The sequence below is a fragment of the Silurus meridionalis genome, chromosome 12 (genome assembly GCF_014805685.1).
Source record: "Silurus meridionalis isolate SWU-2019-XX chromosome 12, ASM1480568v1, whole genome shotgun sequence".
Lineage (NCBI taxonomy): Eukaryota > Metazoa > Chordata > Actinopteri > Siluriformes > Siluridae > Silurus > Silurus meridionalis.
The window spans coordinates 16,972,437-16,996,484 of NC_060895.1; the positions used below are offsets into that span (position 1 = coordinate 16,972,437).

At 36.0% G+C, this 24,048-nt stretch overlaps 1 protein-coding gene across 1 annotated transcript in view; it reads left to right on the top strand.

Moving 5' to 3' along the window:
- agmo (alkylglycerol monooxygenase) overlaps positions 1-22,824 on the top strand; it is a 38,330-nt gene extending 15,506 nt beyond the window's left edge. Inside the window, exons 4-13 of the mRNA XM_046863701.1 lie at positions 3,772-3,875; positions 4,636-4,731; positions 6,266-6,332; positions 6,478-6,543; positions 7,062-7,141; positions 8,466-8,600; positions 12,466-12,582; positions 14,586-14,668; positions 15,514-15,619; positions 22,556-22,824. Of these exons, the coding sequence (XP_046719657.1) occupies positions 3,772-3,875; positions 4,636-4,731; positions 6,266-6,332; positions 6,478-6,543; positions 7,062-7,141; positions 8,466-8,600; positions 12,466-12,582; positions 14,586-14,668; positions 15,514-15,619; positions 22,556-22,633 (932 nt within the window). The 3' untranslated portion in view covers positions 22,634-22,824. The remainder of the gene's footprint in view (positions 1-3,771; positions 3,876-4,635; positions 4,732-6,265; positions 6,333-6,477; positions 6,544-7,061; positions 7,142-8,465; positions 8,601-12,465; positions 12,583-14,585; positions 14,669-15,513; positions 15,620-22,555) is intronic.
- The last annotated feature ends 1,224 nt before the right edge of the window (positions 22,825-24,048 follow it).

Here is a 24,048-nt window from a genome sequence, read left to right on the forward strand (position 1 = left end):
AGTTGCCTACAATGTCTGACTCTAAGATTATATTATCTAGGAAAATAGGATTCACAGGGAAGATCTGTCATCTTTAGAGTGTGGAAAGGGCAATCACACCACAACATTTTGGATGAGTTCATTGTAGGTGTCTAGTAAGAGCGTATAGAAAATGACAGACATTTTCTCCTGTTCTGTAATCTGACTTTTTAATGGGTCACAATAACAGGATTGAACAGATACAGTAGTTTATTATAGTGCATTCACCTTTGATCATTTGACTTTTAACATAAAAACATCAAGAGCACATGTTACATAAGCCTTAAATTAAGTGCAATTATGGCCTGACAATGCTCAGTCAGCACTTTCTCATCATTACACCATTACAGACTTGAAACTGAAATGGTGCTGCTTGCAGCTGGGTAGAAAAACAGTCTATGCTAAACAGTGCAGACCAACAGAAACAGAATTCCACAAACATAACAGACTTCAAATATTCAGCAACATTTACTAAACTATTTATTATGACACTGCTATAATGTTGGTGGGTAAGTACTCAACTCGACTAGCTCTTTACACCAAAACAGAGTAACCACAATTTCATTAGCAGAGTAATAAACATGGTTTATTTATATTTTAGCACATTTTTACTATGAGTGTTTTATACTTTAGCAAAGTGTACTATGGGTGCAATTAAAACACTGTATATTAATATATTAATGAATATCAGTACCAATATATCAATATATTATATTGTGTAAACCTTTAACCATGTTCAAAATTATGCTGGTTAGCATAACAATATTGTGTATACCAGTGATCCACTTTATTAATTGCCAAGTTTGAAAGCAAGTTAAGCACCAAATTGCTCACCATGATAAATAATTAAAACTGAATGGCCATGTAGAAATTGGTATTGACTACAATAGCTACAAATAATACGCCATTCCATAAACCAGCTGCTAATATCCTCTATCTTAATATAATAAGTGTAGCACTCCACACAAGTTTTGAAGATTTGAAGTAACAGTGTAAATTATAACCAAAAGCACATTTCGTGTTACACAAGGACACTTTACAAAAACATAATTTAAAAAACTCTTGGGAATTATGAAGCTGCAAAACCAAACATTTTCTGTTGCAAAATTCACTTCGCACTTTTCATGACTATTTTTTTTTATTGGTCCATTTACTAATCCATGCAGTGCTATGCAGTTTACATGTTTGCCCTCACTGTCAGAGAAAAAAGGCAGTGTAATTGTGCAGGCCTTGGTGCTCAGATTCGGTGGGAAACGCTTTCCTGTGGCATGGGTTCTCATCATTAAAGCGCTTCCCCTCTGAATACAGGCTGCCAAACTATGCAGTGTCCAGCCGAGCCCTGCTCACAAGGACACGGATTGCAATGAGGCCTAGCTGTACACACTTCCTACCAGTGACACTTGGCATCAATCTTCTTCTCTTCCACCCCGTGAGGGGAAACCAAGGACTCATACACTATCAAACAATGGTTGGATTATTTGCCAGTGTGTATTTTTGTGATAGTATATTTATCTGACACATGACAGAAGCAGGAGGTGGAAAGTATAATGTAATGGCTTTTGATTAGTCTGTCACTTTGTTAATGACTTGGTGTTCTAGATGAGTGCAGCGCATATTCGTCAACATGACTAGGACCAGGTGTAGTGATCATTCTGCATTTTTTTCTGAGGAAATCAGTGCAATCAATCAAAACAGTCAACGCTGTAGACAGTGCCAACATTTTTACCAGCTTTCTTTAAATATACATTTCCGTTCCATATCATTTTAGTGAAGCACACAGACACAAACACATGATCTTAACTTAAAGCGCCACATGTAGCCTTAACTATGGGCCTGATGGCTAAGCATCAATGGCCTGATGAAATTTTCTGAATGGAAACTTTGCTGCTCTCCCCAGAGCTTGTGCACTCAGGCTGCTCGTCTTGGCTTCATCCAGGTGATTTTGACATCTTGGCCCTGTGCCGCTGGCTGCTGGAGGGCAGATGGAGAGGAGAGAGTTATTTTTACGTCCTCACAACTCTCTGTTTGTTCAGCTGGAGTGCAGAGAACTCTACCGGCTTACCTTTTCAATGGAGCTTACATTTAAGTAGAGCTTCTTAAGTCTTATTCTGACAGTGTTAATACTGAAGGTAATGTTTAAAAATGTGTTAGACATCACTAGTGTCACATATGCTTTTCCTGGGCCGGTGGGTTAATATTTTGTGCAGCAGTAGAACTTGTGCTGGAAAGGTTTGCCAGTAAATAAAGTATTGTTACTGTATCATGCTGGTAAAATTTAATGAATGGAATACAAATGTAATGAACACTAGGGTTTGTAAACCGAACTGTGGCCACATGTCATGCCATTACATGACTTTGTATCTGTCTAAATCATCAATAGGTGACTTCATATAATAAACAAACAACTGCAAAAAAAACATTGTTTGCATAAACAGTTTGCCTAGTGTTTAACTTAATTTAAAAGTATAGTAAGTGATTTTGGGTCATAGTTCATGTTTTGAAATCAAAACTCATGGTTATTCCTGTGAGGCCACACCCTAACAACACATAAGGTGGCAGTTTCTGAATTAACGACCAAGTCCAGACACCTCCTTCCACATAATTTCTCGAATTCATCTCCAATAACTGCTCTGACCTGCAGAATTACATTGGATCCAGAGCCTATCCCAAAATATTAAGTGTGAGGTAAGAATACAGCCAAATAGGAAATAGGAATGCAGGGCATCTTATACACACATTCACACAGGGGCATTTTTACTCAAACTAATTAAACACTTGCATGTTTCTTCAAGATGGAAGGAAACCTGAAGAACTCGAATATAGGAAACCAATGTGGGCACACAGAACACACAGTATTCTATACATACTGTAACCTGAGCTCAGGATCGAGCAAAGTACCTTCAAGCTGTGTGGTGAAAAAGCTATTCACTTTGCCACTTTGACTATTTCTTGTGTCAGTAATTGTTTGATTTTATACAATAGTTTTCTTGAAAGTAATTAAATCAGACACTGTGACAGGTAGATAAATAATGTCCAGGTGTATACTAAACCGCATGCCAGGTTTCATCTAGCACCCATACGAATTCTTGCCTATGAAAATAGAAACCGTATACTGGATGCTGCATCATCACAGGGGTCAGAAATGATTTTTGAATGCGATGAGATCAAAGTGGAATCTCTAACACATCTTCATTATTATAACTGTGTAAAACTTACTTGTATTATAAATAAATTGAAGTCTGCATTAATAATCTTAACCAAAAATTAAGTTTTGTGTGATTTATTTAGGTGTAGCACAGGAATAATTCAATTTCAACTTAATGTCTTTTCACAGCCCATTGTGCAGTGTTAAAGCATTACAGAGCCATCTGGGTGGTCTGGGGACAGCTTATAAGATCCTTTGAAATGTAGCAGGCGTGATTCTGTGGATCCAAGAATGAGGTCCAAATCAGAGAGATTAATGTTGTGGAAACCACTACAAAAGGTAGAATATAAACTGGTGTTTTGCAACTGAGTATTTGCTTTTGTACCCTTCAACAAAGCTTATTACCTTGCAGTGGAAACACCAAGAAATGGCTCGTTTTCCTCCTTCAGCCATCAAGCAGTAAATACAGGTCATAGTTTTTATCCAAAGCAAAGCCAAAGCGGATATAGTTTGATTTAGAGTTTTCACTTCTCTGTCATTCACAGTTAGGTGTCCTGACATGTGTTTGGTGAAAATGCATAAGTTGTGTGTTTGTGTGTGTTTTGCAGAGCTTAATATCCTGTGGGCTGCTCATCAAGTTCATCACAGCTCGGAGTACTACAACCTGACCACAGCGCTTCGACAATCTGTAACACAGCAGTTTGTTTCATGGGTAACCATTCCCACCTGCTATAGACTCTGCTTTGCAGCTTATTGCAGTGTCCAAATTTGTTCCCTGTTTATTGTTATGTGTACTTAATAGTTTTATATACCTCATTTTTCCCCCATACTGCACTATATTATTAGTCGATCATAAGTCTATCATTAGTTTATCATAAATCCACTGTATTAATGATGCTCACTAGTTCTGCACTACATTCAATGTTTAGCATTTTCATGTAGCTCAAAATGTTTGTCAGAAGGAAATGTGTGCACCTGTGTTGTTTAATGACCTTTACTTTAACAGGTACTTGATCATACTGTATTTAATACAGATTTAATATAGATTCCTATTTTTGGCTGTCAGGTGTGGAACATGAGGTGGTCTTTTACTGTTGTAACCCGACCACCTGAAGGTTTCAAACTTTTTAATAGTATTTTTTTTTTTTGCTCACTATGGCTAAAAAGTGTGGAAATTTGAGTTACTGTGCCTTTTGGTGAGTTTAAAACAAGTCTGGACATTCTTCACACATCGTAAATGAGCAAGATGCCTGCTGAACTGCTGCTCAAATAATGTTCTTAGTTTTTTGCACCACTTTGTGGAGAAACTTTGTTTAATTTTTGTGCAATAGGGTTGGTTTGTAAAATTTTTTGAATAGAGAAAATAAATATGTGAGGGCGAAATGGCAAAGTGTATATTAATCCAGTTTTCAATGTTAAAGTTATTTTTTATTATTAGTTTGTAATAATGCATGCTGATTGTGTGTTCTTAGGTGTTCTACCTCCCCATGGCATTAATCGTTCCACCATCAATCTTTGCTGTACATATTCAGTTTAACTTGCTTTACCAGTTTTGGATCCACACTGAGGTAAAGTGTTAATCTGTTCATCCATCACATTTAAGACTTTAGCTTGGTGAATTTGCAAGAAGTAGCCTCAAGATAATATGTACTGTAGGCCAAGTGTATTCAGTGTAAAAGGTATACGATAAAAAAATGAAGGATAATTCTGACCACGCACTTCAAACACCTTAATGCTTTATACACCATAAAATACCTACTTTATGTATCTCTTTCCAAGTTTAAAACTCCAGAGTTTATGTTTAAAAGGGAATAATGAGCTTATTGAAATATTCCAAACAGAAGCATAATCATACCCTTGCCATTTGAGCGAACATTGGCCCATCGGTTTTACAGTTTTGGGGGAGTCATTTGGGGAGTCATTTAGCAGGAATGGATTTGGAATCATTTCCAACTTTTAGAGCACCATTAGTGAAAACAGTCTTCACATCCGCAAGTTCCTAAAGGATATAATTTATGCCTGTTTTATTAGCTTTTTTTGATGTTATGTAATTTATTGGCATGAAATTCCCAGGCATAATCCAGCATTAAAGCCCTGGCTAAGCAGTGAGCAACCTTTTTCATTCAAGACGAAATTCAGCTGGAGCCAGACCAGTCATTATATAGAAATAATGACCCACTGAAAAAATCATGTTCACTCTCACAATCCCCAGCTAAATCTAGACCTCAGCAGGTTTGTATTTTTCCATCAAAATCATTATTTCTTCAAACACCTGAGGGCAAACTAAACACCTGTGTAATGTATAACTTTAGTAACTTTAAAGATCGAGTTAAAATGGATTGGCGTGGTGGGAGATTAAGGTACTTGCGTGCTAGTGTGTACATGCACATGTGTGTATGTGTGGTGGGTATGTTTGCATGTGTGTCTGTGCATATATTTCATATATATATATATATATATATATATATATATATATATATATATATATATATATATATATATATATATATATAGTCTTTCTGTTTGTGTGTGTGTGTGTGTGTGTGTGTGTGTGTGTGTGTGTGTGTGTGTGTGCATGTGTGTGTATGCGTGTGTGTTTGTATGCGTGTGTGTGTGTAGGACATATCAGGTTTTTGGCTTCCTTTTAAAGACATTGTAATTCCTTCCAACATTGTGTTTGCTTTTACTTCTAATCTATATTGTTCTTTCCATGTGGAATTCTGGCTACTTCTCTCTTTCCCTACTTAGCAGAGCTTCGAGCAAGCTCATCAGACATGAAAACACATAATATTAATGATGTTTGGTGTCAGAATCCATTAGCAAACACGTGAACCATGCAAGCGTTTGGGTCCTGCACAATTCCTCCTCAGTATTGTTGGCCAAAACAAAGACAAGGCAATCAATAGGCGAGATTAATCACATGTGTGAGGTTAAAACTCAGTTTACATCTCTGTTTAGCAACAGCTGGCATGGCACGATACCCCCAGGCTGGATAGTTGTTTCTTTATTTCAGTCACTTGATTACATGACACTAAACAATCAGTTTCCAGAGGCACTGTTTATTAATACAAAAATCATTTTAAAATTGCTTTATTTCATTAGTTTGTCAGCAATCTTGGTCCTCTGGAGTGGATCCTAAATACGCCGAGTCATCACCGAGTTCATCATGGTGAGTACTATACCCCTCCCACAGTGGAGCCTGTTTGATTTATAGTTTTGCTTGACTATTTTACAATTATATGCTAAATTTAAACCAAACAATGTCAATTTTTCGTGATTTGCTCCTTGTTTATTTTGTATGCATCCTGGTGCAGGGAGAAACCACTACTGTATTGATAAGAATTATGGAGGAACCCTCATTATTTGGGACCGAATGCTTGGTAAGAGTGTGTTTCTACAGTAGAGTAGGAGGCTTTATTAAGCACCACTCATATATTCTTCAGGAAATTTTGCAATTTATTTATTATTCTAACCCTGAATATGAGAATATAGTCGATTGAAACAGAACAATGCAAGGGCTTGGTGTAGAAATTTTCTAGTCAGAAGTGTGGTACAAAATACAGTGCAAATATATAATTTACTAGACAATTAACCAACACAATGAGGAAGAACATACAGTCAGTATCAACAAAGTGTGTATTTATGACATGACCAGACCTGGGCAGGCTGGCATTGTAATAATTTAATATGAATTATCTATTATTAATAGATATATAATTATTAGGTCACTGTAATGCACAAGTGAAAGTATCAGTGCATATATAGTGCAAAAGACAGTCTTTACAATTATGAACATTCAAAACTAAATATATGTACAGTATATACATCTGTCTTTCGTGTGTTGAAAGCAATTTACGTGAGTGAAGTATTTATCAGTTTATTATCAATGTTCTTGTAGGAACCTTTGCTCCAGAAGATGATAAAGTAATCTATGGTCTCACACACCCCATCAACACCTTTGACATTCTGTCTGTTGAGGTAAGTTAGCCACAAATATATCTTTATAGACATCATTTTTGAATCCATGCCCTGATTTTTGCAAGCCACATGAATTCTCGCCAAGCAAGTTTGAGCACAGAGTTTCAGAGTGCTATGTTAAATGTAAATATGAGCTGCAAGTTCTCCGCTGCTTTCACTCTCCTCACGTTTCCCCACCAGTGGAAAAGCCACACCATAACCATAACATTAGTAGTGCACTTTAAACAAGAGAGGCGAGAGTATCGGCAAGAAACCATGTGCATGTTGCCTTTGATTATTTTCTCTGCACTTTTCCTTGGAAGGAATGACAAACGCAATCTTATCTGTGACATAAAACACTTAGATAGTGGATTCAATGTCGAATGAAATAACAATAGAGTTTCACATACATTTTTTGTTTGAAGAACCTAATAACCCTGAGCTATAACTTACTCACTGACACAACATTTCACACATGGGGGCTTTGCAATTCTACCAAAACTAATACAACATTCTAATACAAGCCTCCACCCAAATGAAACATTTCTAGAAAAAAAAGGTATGCTGTTAACATACTTTAAACATGTGTGGGTTTTTATTTATTTATTTATTTTTATTTTGGGGAAGAATATATGTTTATACATATTATTTAAAAAAAATGTGTATATAAATATCATATTCAGAAAAGCAAATGAAGGAAATAAAATTGTATTTTTTAAGATCTTAAGATTTATTTTGTAGAATAAAAAAACTAAATGCAGAATGTAATAGTTACCTGTACTGAAAAAGCCTGCTCTAAAATCTGAACAGTTTCCTGAGCAAAAAAAATAAGAATGCTTTTAATAAAGTCATGTTGAAAGAGACACTCAACACACTGCTCCAATTTCAAATCTGAGTTCTTATAGTTTTCTGGCCTTCACCAGGACTAAAATTCAACAGTAACAGTTTACATTAAGGACCTTTTAACTTTAATGTACTGCATTACTTATGTGAATACATAAACATTACATTAATTCTTTAGCTTTACTTTTGGTTTCGGACAATAAATGATTACAAACACTATTTTTTTTTTTTTAATCAAGAACTATTCCATTATTTGTATTCTTTTTAAACTATACTTAAAATCAATATTTTATGTCCTTTAACAAAGTTTACAAATAAATCCACTTCTGTTCAGTCCTAGTAGCAGCAATAAGCAGATTTCTGCCAAAATGTGATTTTTTACAGTTATGAGATTACTTGCTCATGTAAACAACTCACTGTGAACTTTTGTTGCACATATGCCCATGTGAAATGAGGTTTCCAAATCATGAGGTTTTGTTTTTGCTCTGTTTTCTTTCTGAAGTTTGAGTACTATGTGTACTTGTTGCGGCAATTCCTCAGTGCTGATGGTATTACACACAAGTTTTCTGTCATATTTAATGGACCAGGCTGGACACCGGGCAAACCGAGGCTAGGAGACCCTGATGATCTACCTGAGGTTGAAACATTTTTTTTTTCACCTTGCTTACTTAAGTTTGTAATCATATGATGAACTCTTGATTCTAACAAAATGTTATTACTAATGAATAATCCCAACAGGAGAAACTTTAGCTTGTATAATAGTACTGTTGAATTCTTCATTATGGTCATCCAGAAGGTAATGATTTACTTTCTTTATCAGTGGCTCTGACAAAAATTCTGGCTACAAGGCAAAAGGGGATTATATCAAAAAGTTAACATTTAATTAACAAACATGTTTGACATAGTTAAGTATTGTCTAAGGAGGTATATGGAGAACTAACTAATTTCTTGAATGGTCCACAATATTAAACATAACTATAATCAGATCAAAAAAATATTGTCATATTTTAATGAATAAAAAGGTCACTGTCTCAGTAAAACAATTTTGGGAAGTGCTGGAAAAAAAATCAATTTCAGGGTGGGAACAGTTTTAGCTACGCAGCATGCTGGGCTGTAGTACACTATCCTGTTGTTGATGTTATTTCCCACCATTTTCTTCCAGATTTAATTGCTGTTGGAGTTTGCTGGTGAATCTGATCTTAAATTTGGCCGTAAAATCCTGTTACTCTTAAATGTTTACATCTAGTTTGCCGTCTACTGCCTACAATTTCAGTGTGAAAAAAAAGCTTGACAATGACTCTTAATACAAAACGACACACTTTACAAGTCCAGCCCAGTGCCAAAAAAGTCTCACATGCTTTTGAAGCAAAATAAGCTCAATTTTCACGTCTTTAAAAGTCAGGCCCACGGCACGGGATTGAAGTCTCTCCATCAGGAGCTGCGGCGGTTTGCTTTGAAATAGTGATGTGTGTGTGTGGCATATTTTTAGCCACTCTTACTTCACACATAAAACAAAGCCTCCCCACCCTGCAATTAAAGCAGCCCTAAAGAGAGCCTGGTGATGGAGAGCATGTGGCGAGTGCTGAAGTTTGACTTGAAATACCTTGAAAGGTGCTGGATTGGGAGAGCTGGTCCATGCCTGTTCATACTCCTGTGTGGGAGGGAGGGTTGTGCTGGAGGAGTTGAGTTTTGAGGTAAAACAGAACAGTGGAGTGTTGGAGCCAACAGGTCGAACCCACATGCAACTGCACTTGAGTCTTAAGCGTTTGTAAAAAATAAATTGAAGGTTATTATTATTCACTATTTAGTCAAATTGGCAAGATTTATTCAAACCGAGTGATAGTATGTGAACGTTTTAAATTGCTACATTTGTTGTTTTATAAAAATATATTAAAATGAATGTTTTAACACAATTTAACATAATGTGATACTTGCATATGTATTACATTTAGTAACAAAACATTTTTAATAGAATTTATAGACAAATTTAAAGAATGAATCACAACAGAGGTGTGCACTTATACAAAATCTATCATGACATGCGTGTGATTTGACACAAAGTCACTATAACCTCCTAAGAGTAGATTATTCAATTCAAATCAAGTTTGTGGTGACGTGGAAAAAAAATGAGTAAGAAACCTAAGAGAACCTCATCTGGGTGACGGAATGTCTATTTAATGTAGTTCCCTCAGTGTTGAGGATATCAACTTTTCACTGATGGACACTTTAAAAACGGTTCATGGCAGTTGCAGCCCTAAGCCATTGTAACAAATTGTTTATTTTAGTTACAATCCTTCATGGTGATTGAGTTTAACCCAACAACTTCATGGATTTTTAGGTTGTTCTATATGTCCCAATAAATAGAATATTCCATAGCTGTTTGCTCATTATTAATTATTATAATTTTTTTTATTGAATTTGTATTTATTAATACAGCACCTTTCTAAGTTAACAATAATTACATTAGAAGTTACAAAATGTCTGTGGGAATAGTTAAAATATAGAAGCTGTGAATAATCATTCCCCCATTAGATGGAATGATTATTAAAAATAAGATTTAAAAAAAAGCAGATCTTTGGAAAATAAACCAGTTTTACAGAGAAAATAGTTAGCACAGTGTTTCCTGTTCTTACTATCTTATGATGAAAAAGTGCTATAAACTGCTATATAAACTGTTTCTTTAAATGTAATAAATATAGCAGAAAACATTTTCTTTGTTAAATAACAACACATTTTGTTTATCCTTTTTTATTAGATTTGGAGCATTTGTCTTGCATGTCCCTGTGTAGCAGCTGTTACTCAAGAATCCAAAATGTATTCAAATTAACATTTAGAATCTAGCTTTTAATTTTCACCTATTGAAATAGCTACACCTATTGTTTACATGCTGTATATATAAAATAAAATAAATAATCAACAACTTCTAATCAATTAGGAATTTAGCAATTCTGTGGTACATCTAAAAAAAACTGACATACAGTAAAAACAAATGGTGCATGTTTAACTTATAAAAAGTTATTTATTTGTTTGTTTTGTTTGTTTATTTGCCTTTTTTGCAATTGCTATATGGTGGGGCAATATGCAACATGCATTAGGAGGTTCTTCAGCTGCAGCAGAGAAGTAGATTAATTAGAAGAATTCTAAATCTTTATAAAAGAAGCACCAGTATGTGATATGGCTGTTCATAAGATATTACACAATAATCAACAAAACTGTGTTAAATAATGCTGCTGTATTGGGAATAACTAAAGTCTGTGACCAGATGTTGATGAGTCACATACAATACTGTAGTTAAAAGGAATTTTACCTCACTTGCTTATGTTTGAGGCGTTTCAATAAACGAGTCTGCTTTAGATCATGTGCAGCATTTTCTTAGGACAGCGTTCATTATTTTGACTTATACATTTTGGAATTTATAAATACAGATTTTTTTCTTTAAGCTACTGTGTAGTTCATTCATTCTTGCAGTTCACACCTGGACCTTGCTGCCCCTCAAGCCATTCCAAGGCACAATAAAATTCTTCAACAAAAAACAATTTAAAAACATCTGTGATATTTTCCAATGAATTTCCAAAATTATATTTGCATGCAAGTGTTTCATTTTCTCCAATGCAACACTTTGCACATTTACCAAAAACTTAATCACAACTGTCCACATGGCATTTTTTCATGTATTGAAGTGGAACATCCAGGTGGTCTTCTGAGTTTTCTTAGAAAGCACTGGTTTCCTGTGTGGTTAAGTGCAAGCGATCCTTAAAGAGATTAATAAGGTTCTTGTTACTTGTAAGATTTCTCCAGCATGTGCTTACAATGATCTTTAAGGTCACCTGTTCATGAATAGAGAAATCAAAACTACTTGCTAAAGGTTCAAATATTATTTTTTGACCCGCTCTAAATTATTAAGCTTGAAGCGGATTGCACTTGCTGTGCAACAAAAATGAAGTGTTTTTTTTAATAGGGCTGTAGAGGTCAACCCCACACCTGAACTGACTGGAACATCTGGAGCCAATTAGACTTCTTTCTTTCAGCCTTATAGTTGAGCTTCACATGTACTTACATTAATAGTCGTGATTCTTTAAACCTTTTGTTCAGCAAGTAAAACGTTTTCTTTTATATGTACCATTGCCAGGACACAGCACCACCTTACCAGGTTTGCTCTTGTGTTTGGGTTACTGTGGTGTTTAATTCCATCGTGTTGCACAATAAAATGCATATTGTGGATGAATTAATTTGCTCTAGGTGTAAATGTGAATCTAAATGTATGTGACTTGTATTCCATCTGGCATGAATTCCTACACCATTGTTCAGTGTTACTGTACATTGTAAACCAGGACCACTTATTGAATGTATGAATAAATAATTATGGAAATGCAATCAAAAACAAGTTTTCATCTTTATTTTTTTTCATCCTGAGAACTCAAATATTATTCACTTAAAAAGTTTTAAATAAAAAACATGTAATAAGCATTTCTCTAAAAACCCAACTGCATGCTGCTTTTCAGATCACAGGAAAGGAGATGCCTCACAATCCACAATGGTCATCTGCACTTCAGGTGTATGTGCATGTGCAGTTCCTTCTGGTTCTGGTCGTTTACAACAACTTATTTGCAACAGAACATGTAAGTAACAGAAGGATACATGTTATTTCACAGAGATTTAAACTGTCTTGGTTTACCTTACATGTTGATAGTAGAAAGACAAACATTTGCCTTCACTGAGGCTTTTATGCCCATGCAAATCTTTCATTGTCTTTCTAGGTTCATTGAAAGCTTTTAATTTGCTCAGTGCTTAATAATATCACACTGTTAAATCACATTTAAACTCTGGCTCTTCCTTTTAATTATCTCAATTATAAGGCATAGACAGATATCTTTTAACCTCTGCCTATTATTTTCTATCCTCCCTAACAAAACTGCAGACATTATGTTCCCTGTTGGTATCATTGAAAGTGTGTGTTCCCCAGGCATAGTTTTGGTTAGCCAAACTTTATGGACCCACCCTGCTTCCCTGCTGAAATGAAACAGCCATTCTTCCTGTGATTCCTACCTCAGTGGTGTTCTCTCAATAAGAGATTTCTAGATCCCTCTTTCCCCCTCCTTTCCCGCCCATCACCAACCAATAAAAAAGCCGCCGGTGGTCCAACAACCAATACAAACGTTCTGAGAGCCAAGTCAACCATTTCCCATCGCCTGAAAAGCCTTCCTGTTGCATCCATCAGCCTTTCCAGAGAAAATAACTAAGTAATGCCCTTGGGCCAAGCAATAAATAATGTCAAAGTGTGTATTTATACCTTTATGTACCATGCACATTTATTTGCACTGACAAGTGATGCTACAGCACAGCTTAGTGGTACTTCAAAGCTAGAAAAACATTTATTTTTCAGACTTGGTCAGTTACCACCCAACCTCATCACTTACACATTGTTTGACTTGCTCTTAATTATTGAGGTTCAGAAACTGACCACCGCCGACACGTTAACTGTTTAACTCGGCAGAACCAACATTGTAGATTAGAATGAACTTTGTTGTGCAGGGATTAATAGTAGTGAGGACAATGATGTTAGTAACTTAATCTTAAACTGCCTTGGGAGGAGTAGAAACACTAACACAGTTCGACTGTTACTGCAGCAACTAAGAAAACACCCAGGTGGTTTAATGTTTTCTACACTTTGGCTTGGTGTTATTGTTGAAATAGGATAGTGGGACAAATTAGAAATTAGCATGTTGAAAGGATTTGAAAAACATAAGCCAGACCTTAGAGAACTGACTCACAGTGTTTTCACAAAGTTCCCTCTGAGACCTGGGCAATGTCACACATTGGTAATTCAAGAAAAATCACAGTCCTCTCAATGATCTTTTGGAAGTTAACCATCATGGTGTAGTACATGTATGAGAAGCCACAAATCTGTTATGCTATTTTCAGTAAACTGTATGGTTAAATATAAACTTTAAATATAATTTCAAATTAAATTATAACATTTTCACCATAGTTTTTCCTTGGGAGAACTTGGCTAGCTAGTAATCATTAGTAGAAAAATTGTCTTAATAAGTGTTAATGAATGTGTAGAATATGACACTGCATTTTAAAACCCAGCTGAATTCCCACTAATGCTTATCTGTAATATTAATGCAAATTTGATATTAAATGGATTAATAACTGATTAAACTGACTTCAAATGTTTCCCAAAACAATAAAGAAATGCACACTCCAGCAATGTGTATCACATACAGCATGAAGAGCTCAGCTGCACTGCATGTGGTTACTTCAAATGAGTCTAAACTTTGAGAACTTCTACTATACCCGGGAGAGAAATATTTTCAGCAGCTTTGAATATATGGTTTTGAGAGCAAACATCCACCATATTCAATAACATTAGTCATATAGCAAATAGAGGGTTATGTACTATAAATTTAAAGGTCAGTCAGAAGTACAGTTGTCTGTGCACTCATGTTATGGGTCTTAATAATACCTACTCTAATGAGATTTCCTCAAGCTAGTTTACATTATAAGGGTCAAGAACATAAACATGAGGACATTGTGAGTGGGATTTGGAGGTGAAACTGACATCCACTGATGTTGCATTGAGAACACATTGTTCTTACATTCTCTTTTTGTTCTCTAGATGCTGTCTCAAACAAGTGTGCTGCTCATCACTGGATACATATTACTCACACTTACTACGCTTGGGTATATAATAAACCAAAGGTACTGAGACTTTATTATGTACAGTGTGTTGCTTGGTCATTAATAGAGCTTCTTGGGAATCACACATTTTGAAAAATGATGTGTGTATAATATAGTATTTTCATACTTGTACATTTTGATACCGTGAGTTATAGATCTGTCAGCTCTGCAGCCAACGAGAGCGACAAGGCCTTAGTAATACACAACACTTTTCCATATGGTCATTAAAAATTGAGCATACTATTTCTTTTCTTTGGATGTTTTAACACTTGGCTCGAAATCTCATGTGTCCACTCAAAAATCGATTCTGGATCCATTTAGGATTTTATTTTTTACATCTGGACTCCTTACAAACCAAGGTTCTGTTGTACAGTCCTTTTCTTATTAGGGATCATGTAATTTTTATTATTAAATTTAGTTTTTTTGCAATGTAGCAAATAGATATTAAGCTTAAACCTAAACCTTTATCATTGATGTGTAGTGGTTTTGAGGTTAGTAACTTAGTCATGATAATTTAAAAGAGGTTACTTATTTTTTCTTATTTTTTTTTTATTTTTTACATGGCAGCAGGTAAAACAAAGAATTACCTCACAAACCTCACAGTTTGAGCTGACAGACAGCCAGAATTCATAGACCATACTGATATTTCTGGCATATGGAAAAGATGCAGATGCACATGATTTAGGTTATGGATGTCTTCCTATGATGTGAATGGCAGAACAGTATTTTTACATGGACAGTAGTGGTTTGCACCCAAGCTTAGACTTAAACTTCATATTCATACTTTTTATGCAAATGCTCCAGAAAAAAAAGAGCAAAACCCACAGACTTAAGATGGTTTGTTGTTTTGTTTTTCTTTCTCGCAGTCCCAATGCTGCTGTATGGGAGGTGTCACGCTGCCTACTAATGTTGACCCTCTACAGGTTTGGTTATATCAGCTCTATGGTGCCTCTACTGACTACTGCAACAGAGGTAAGTGTATTAAACTTTTGTCCAAAATAGATGAGACAAAATAATGCACATATTATGTAGCTAAACAGTGTTAAACATAAATTGTTGTCACACTAGATTGCCCAAATTAGTGTAACTGCCAGTGGCGGGAGGTGAATTAATGCTAAGTGTGGGTGTGTGGTGTGTGAGTGTGTGGTTCAGCTGTAAAGCAGTATAGATGAAGCATATCCACACACAGCATGCAACCATCTATTCTGTCTAAGAGTGTGTGCATCTGTGTGTGTGTGTGTCTGTGTGTGTGTGTGTGTGTGTGTGTGTGTGTGTGTGTGTGTGTGTGTGTGAGCTGACACCAGGACCCGCTATAACCCACAATGATGTATAACACCAGATGCATGGCCCAATTGACCATAAAATTGCCATGTGTTCCTGACTCTCGCAACAGGGCTATGGATTGCGACTGACCTCTCATTACTACTCCAACACCTCTAACCCTACATCGCTCTCTGCCTTAATTTCTCTTTCCCAATCTCGCCATTTTTTTTCTCCACCCCTGCTTAAAGTAGAGGCAAGACTTCTGGAATCAATTAGCTCTGTCTGTGGCTAACTCGAGAGAGAGCTGATGAGATTTACACATGAGAGTAAAATTGTTCTCTTTGTGTGTGTGTGTGTGTGTGTGTGTGTGTGTGTGTGTGTGTGTGTGTGTGTGTGTGTGTGTGTGTGTGTGTGTGTGTGTGTGTGTGTGTGTAAGTGTACATCTGTAGACGTAGGTGCTAATACGCCCACGATTTTTTCCCCTGAAGATCCGCAAGGAATAAAAGAGTTTGACTCTGAAAGAAGTTCCCACATACTACATTTGGGTCCAGTCATGAGAAGAGAAAACACAAAACTGAATAACATAAAAAACACGTACTATATTCTGAGGAAGAAGTATGGTGAAATAACAGAATGTTAAATATGCATATATGTGGGAGATTTTAAAAGATTTACAACAATAGTACAATGTTACATTTGAATTGTGCAATGATACACTAGATATTACCTTACTGATACAGCTGATTTAATTGGAACGAATGGTAAAGAGTCATTAACTACATTGCTTTTTGAGGGCTGTGGTTGCAGCAAAGGACTGCAATGCAATTCATTAAATCATTGTCTGCTTTGATTCCTCATTTCTAGCAGCAAACCTTTAAGCTGGGCCTAATAGACAGACAGTAATGCTTCATTTATATTTACTGCATTTAGCAGATGCTCTTAAACTTTGAAGTCTCTATCAATGAATAAATCAACACTGGTTCACTAGGTTGCAAACTTGTTATACCATCAGCCTAAACTCTGTTGAGAGGAATTATGACACACTTTTTGTGTTAAGATAAAGACAAAAAACACACAAGAAATAAATGCTAGTTTGAGTGTTTCAGGAAGAGGTAGGTCTTCACCCGTCATTTGAAGATAGGCAGTGACTCAGCTGTTCGGACATCTAGAGGAAGTTCATTTCACCACCTCAGTGCCAGAACAGAAAAGAGTCTTGATGCGCCATAGACTTTTAGGATTTAATAAAAAATATTTAAAATATCAAAACATTTTTCTGGAGCTAAATAAGGGGTTTATGCGCATTGTTTCACCCCAAAATCTGCATACAATTCTGGTTATAAATGGAGCAGATGCAAGAGCAAGCTTAGAATGCCAGTATACTGGGGTCTCTCCTGGGGGATGGATCTAAAATGTATAGATGTGAGGTCTATTGCACTATAGTAACATTTACCAGGGGGCACAGGTCTGGTCTGTTGGTTAGTAAACAACAGATTAACAGTCAGTTTCATTTATCGGTACAACCCTGTTTGTTTGGCGTGAATTGTGAAAAGCAGTGTCATCCATAGCAGTGGTATCACCTGAAAATCACTGTAGATTTTTGCCAAGTTTTGTGCCAATGCCTCTTGGATTACACCAGCCCTGAACCACATTTATTAATTATAGGTTATTAAACATGTACTTTGGTCTAAGCACATCTGAGGAAAAAAACTGAAAATGTGTATTAAAATCAGTGTGACTTTTTTAAGATGATATTTTCTGACAACACTTTACCAGAAATCATTGTTTAGTAAATAGGCATAATATTTTAAACATTGCTTTATCATATTCTCATGTTCTCTGTACACATATTCTGCATGCAAGCTTAGGCTTAACATCTTAATCGGAATTCTTTTGAAGGTGAATTTCAGAATGGTAATGGTAAGTGATCTTTATTTGATCTAATCCTTGTATCTGGAATGGAAAAATCTGGATTTGTGTGAGTCTCAGTTTACATTATCTGGAACAAACCCCAGTTATGCCTGAACTTAGCTAAGTGTACAAAACTGTACAGGTCAGCGGGTTTACGGGGACTGGAGGTTTAAAAAAAATCCAGGCTATAAAATAAGAACGATTAAAGAATAATAATAATTGTGAAATAAAAGTGCTTCTTTGATTTGGCTGTCAAATATCAGGGGCAGTACAGTAGAAGTCTTTCTTGTGATATATAGTGGCTTTTAAACCACAGGCTGGTATTCATTATTGAAAGAACTTCTCATTAAAGCAGCAGGATTTGCCCATAAACTCAGGTGGCGAGGTCACACTCCTAGCACACAAGCACACTCATGTCTTACCCTGTTACATTTACGCCCACACACACTATTTCACACTTGTTTACACGTACACATTTGCATTTTGAAGAGCTATTCGGATTCGCCTGAATTGCGGCTAAGTGATGTCACACATGGCTGAGGGTTCGGGAAGTGAGACATTCCAGACGTTGCATGCCTAGCAGTAATTAAAGGAGCTTCTCTCCCGACTGTAAGTGGTGAGCTCATAGCAATTCAAGAACAGCGCTAATAAAAATACACCTGTCTCTGAAAGGAGTCTTAACTCCACATTGCTCTTCAGTAAATGCCACAAAGTATGGCATTTAGAAAACTGTATAACAGACACAGAATACTGTAGTTATTCTCAGATGGATTGGGAAGTTTACAGACTGACTTCTCCTACTATATATACTAATAAAAAAATCTCATGCTAAGGTGCATTGATGGAAATAACAGTACATGGAAAGCATCAAGGAGAGCTGGAAATCTTTAACTATAGAACTACTGGGTTCTTTCATTTTTTTTGTAACAAATTAAAGATAATATTTATGCCCCTTTTTTCTCAGGGGAGGAACATAATTATGTTTTAAAGGAAAAAGTTAATAACAATATTATTGAGGTCACTCCATGCAAAAAGCACCACACTCAGCACAGCATGGCCTTACCTTACCACAGCACCTGACCCAGTTTGTGCAAAAGTGGAATCTACAGCTTTTTAAAATGTTCCACCATTTGTCAGAATATGAAGTTAAAAATGACAAGCATTTTTATGCCATAATTATCCAAAGAGGAAGTTCTGTGCAGAGGAAGTGTTATTGTAACATAAAACATAATACAGTAAGTTTCTAGAGAATAGCTGTGCAAACCAAAACAGTTCTTCTAAAGCTCAAGAAAACAAAATGGATCATGATTCTAACCAGTAGATGTTTAGAACATTACTTATATACTTCTGTAAATTTGTGACTGGCATTAATGGTGTTATGAATGATAGATCAGAAGATAGCTGCAAAATTAGTTAACACATAAACATCAATATATTTGCTGCTTAATGACTTGAGGCCCTATTGTCTTATATGAGTGTAGCTGTTTTTTCATCAGACACCTTAAAGTCATTAAAATACATTGAACAATGGAGATGAAAACTTTTGAGCTTGCTAATAAAATATTTTGTTACTCTAGATGTCACAATTGTGTGCTGGGTTTTAATGTGCAGTATATTGCCTTTACATTGCATTAAAGGTTTCTAACAAAAATCTTCAGCTATTTTTTCCCTGAACATTTTTCATTTAATTAATTTGATTACCAAAAAAAAAACAATAAACATAGAGCTAGAATGTTGAATTTTGTTTATTGAGTTTAAACATGGGCTAGATTTAGATGTATTAATTGTTGTGTCAATGGGCAGTCCCCACAAGAAGATGCATATGTGTGTGTGTGTGTGTGTGTGTGTGTGTGTGTGTGTGTGTGTGTGTGTGTGTGTGTGTGCGAGCCAGCCTTAGGGAGCTCAGGCCACAGGTTTAGATCACTAAGCCGACCGCTGTAGGTCCCTTACAAGTCCCACAGGAACCATCCATCTTTGTCCTTCTCTCAGGAATCCCACTGAAGTGGTTTACATAGCGTCTAGAGAGACGTGTATGTCGTGGCCACGGCCTCCTTCATTACTGCATCAAAGTGCTGCAGGGCTAATTTGGCCCAGTGCAGCTCCTCTAGCCTTGATTCATCCTCTGCAAACACGGCTTCAGAGAGCTGCTGCTCATGTGGAGGACTTTGAGACCTTGATCCATATAATATAAAACTGAATTTAAGAGTTCAAAATAGTTACCACTTTCTTCTTAACAACAGTCTATGGTCTGGGAGGCTATAACTAGCGTATGCTATAAAGCACTTGGGCCTTCTGTTCTTACCCAGATGATTGTGTGAGCGATTGTGTGAAAAATCGTTCAGGATATCATGCATGATGCTATGCTTGGCTTGATTGCATCTTTAATACAAGTGTGATTGGAGTCAGATTAGTTTATGGCTTGTAGGAGACTCAAATTCTGTGGTTTTTATGTCTTATAAATGAACTTGCATTTGTACAATGATTCCTTAAAATATTGAGCCATTTTTCGGTGAAATTTAAGTTCTAAATCTGTATAATTCGTCTGCTCAGAAATGGAAATGCATTACAGAGGGTGTAATTTCTGGTTGTCTGTGGTGCATAAATACCACAAAACCTTCAGAAAAGTGTAATTAACCAGAATTAGTGTTTAGTGTTACTCCAAGTTTTATTTTAAAACAGTCCCCATCTTATGGCAAGAAGAAGTTGTTGAGGTTAAACAATTACAGTTTTTAATTTCTAGATTATCACAATAAGGTCTGAGTTTCTTGTGAGCAGGCTTTTTATTATTTTATCATTTTTTTCAGAAAAAAGTTTAGATATTCTTGTCCATTATAATCATACATGCACTACAGAAGTGGTGATTAAGAATTTGGTAGGATTTGATTTCTTCGATCCAACAGAGAAATCCACATTAGTGTGTGTGTGTGTGTGTGTGTGTGTGTGTGTGTGTGTGTGTGTAGGTGTGTGTCTGAAAACCCTGTGTATGTTGGCTGTCCATGTAGACAGTATAGGATGGAAACTTCTATTATGAGCTGTATATCAGCGAGCTGACAGCAGTGCTTCAGTCTTGTTTTCCTTTCACTCAGCAGCTTCTCTAGAGACTTTGGACTGAACACAAAGTTCACCATCTACTCTACAAATCTTCCCTTGTCTTCTTTTTAATATGTGTGTGTTTTCCATGGATGTGCATGGCTATGAGTTTTGCATGCACATACACAATGTTCACAACTACAGCACTACTGAAGCAAATAAAAATTTATTTTCTAGTATTTGTAATGCATATATGATCTGTAAAGGATTAGCATTTACAGCACTTTTTTACAGCATGAGCAGAAAAATCCATTGTGCTTTGATGGTCTCAGTCTCCTAATCCATTTCCTTTGTCAATCAAAGTGACAATAGTGAAAAGATTGTATCTGTGAGCTTTTGTATTAAGAAGAGAGCAGATACAGTAGTTTACGTCCCAACAGTTTGAATAGATGTGATTGGTTGGCTCCACTTTTCTCAAGAGATGCACATGTTAATCTTTATCCTTACAGGTTGGTAGTTGTTGTGTGATTAAGCAGTCTGGGTGGTGGGTTGGAATTGGCAGATAAGAAAAAAAAGTGGCAAAAATTTACAGGGAGAGTAAAGGAAAACAAAAACAGGAAGAATCTGTGTTTTTCTGGTTATAAATGGTAAGAAAGTTTTTATCTAAATTCCAATTTCTTGTATTCTTCTTTAATTTCCTCTGCCATTTATTGTGGCTCAAATATATATATATATATATATATATATATATATATATATATATATATATATATATATATATATTTAACAAATATTTAAATAATTAAATAATTGCTATCTTTTTTATTTATTTAAAAAAAGCCGTGGTTTTTTTTTAGTTTTTGCACTTTTGTTTTTTTTTGCAATAATTTCCATTTTTTTTTGTCCTGTCCATGCTTTTATTAGACCAAAAAAATTGTTTTAAAAATAAAACAATAAAATAATATAATTTAACCATAACATAATTTTAGGTTAAAAATATTTCTGAACATGGTGCTTGGACTGCTTTGATTACAGCATGTTTTTTTTTTTTCACAAAATGAGGTGACTTTTTTTTAACTCGTATGACCGTGCTGGTAGGTTCAGGTAGTGAGAGGTCAGGAATCATAAGGACATTCCAAGCTCTGCATCTCTGTTTCTGATTCTCTCGGAGGAAAACAGCTGGGGAGCTTGGAGGAAACTCTAATTTTTTCCCATCAGAGGAGAGGAGTTGTGATGGACAGGATTCGCTTTTGGCCCGAGTTAAGAACGCGGATGCAGTTTATGGTGTAGAACACAGGGGAGGAGCGGCGGTTCCACCCGGGACACTTTTTGGCAGAACCTCCTGGCTTCATTCCTCAGTGACCACCACCATTAACCTTGTGACACAGAGCTGTTGCATTATGGGAGGTTCTTTGGTCTTGATATTAACCTTTTGTTAGTCCTTTTTTCCTTAAATGACCTACTTTTACATGCTGGCTGTTACAGAAACACAAGAGTACACGTTTTGGATGGAATACATGTGTAACTTTATACCTACAGTGTTCCTCATGACCGTGACCAAAGTAAAATGTTTTAGCATGCTCTTTGCCTCATTTATACTGAACTAATTGTGTTCATCTGTTAACACTGCATTTATTCCTACAGCAAGGTTAAATATTTTATATAAATATTTTGCTAAGATTTTTACCTATTCATCTTTTCATGCAGGTTTTTGCTTTACTTTCTGCAATCTACTGGGCTCTGCAGTGTTCCACCAAGCTAACTAACAAGGAGAAGAGTCACTGAGTGCCAGCTAAATGAACAAACAGTAAATGTATTGTGTTGTGCAGGATCCTGATTTTAATTACATAACAATGAATAGATTCTGTGTACTGTGAAATGGGATTTCTGTATCTGTTTGACATTTATGATATAAAGTATCAGTGCATGCATATATATGGATAAACAGATAACATAAATATGATATAATAAATATGATTAAATGTGGAAAACCTTCCCAGAAGTTCATATAGAGATTTTTTTTCATATGAGTGTTTTTCTTAAGTGAATAAATGATTATTAAAGTATAATATGGAAAATTATGATGAGAATTAATAATAATACTAATTATTATTATACAGTGGAATCCGCTTATCTTGCCCTCGGTTACCTCGACAACCCTATTAAGTCGACGTTTTTGAAGTGGAACCGCCAAATTCTCGCTTTTTCTTAGCATTTTTTTATCGGTTATGTCGACTTTTTTTATGTCGCCGAACCCTGATATCTCGAGCACAAGGAGGGAAAAATTTGCCATTTAACGTCGGTTATCTCGGTGCAGCATTGTTAAATGTTATGCGATGAACGGGAGGCGAAAGCCGCGATTGGCGGCGCGGAACGTGTGATGAGCAGCAAAATCATAGAATGAACACCGGGATCGGGGGGAATCCGCGATGCGCTTTGGGAAGAAAAGAGCAGCCGTTGAGAGAGTGCCGGTGGGAAGACACGTACCGGGATACACATGAGCGATAACAACGACCACCGTGAACCAACATATACCAACAATAACGGACGGTGAGAGTGTGGAAGTTTAAATAGGAGCTGGTGATGATGATAAACGAGCACCACATGTGCGCGATTGAAGCCGAGATCTTCAGAGAAAGCGGCCGAGAAAGCACCTGACACGCTGAAGGGGGCGCCGAAGGGGGCGTGGCAGGTGGATTCCTGACAGATAAACATAGACTGTATGTATTTTTATAGCATGCCTTCATCAAACAAATTGTGGCAACGCTGTTGTGTAAAAAAAACCCTTCAAAAACACGTGCATGCACATTCTCATTTATTAACGCACATCATGTACATAAAGAAATTTCAAGCACGTTAATATATTGCCGCCATTTTGATTTTCATTTATCTCGATCATCGGTTATCTCGATGCTTTTTGGCGACCCCCTAGGACATCGACATAACCGGGTTCCACTGTAATAATAATATACAGTACAGACCAAAAGTTTGGACACACCTTCTCATTCAAAGAGTTTTCTTTATTTTCATGACTATGAAAATTGTAGAGTCACACTGAATCATAAATACATCCCATCCTATCAGGTCATTTTGCTAAATATTAGATTTTTTGCTTTGCTTTATAAAACATTTTATCCTTAATAACATTGTTATGTACAGCACAGAGAGTCATAAAATAGTCTCTTGTAAAAAAATGTAAT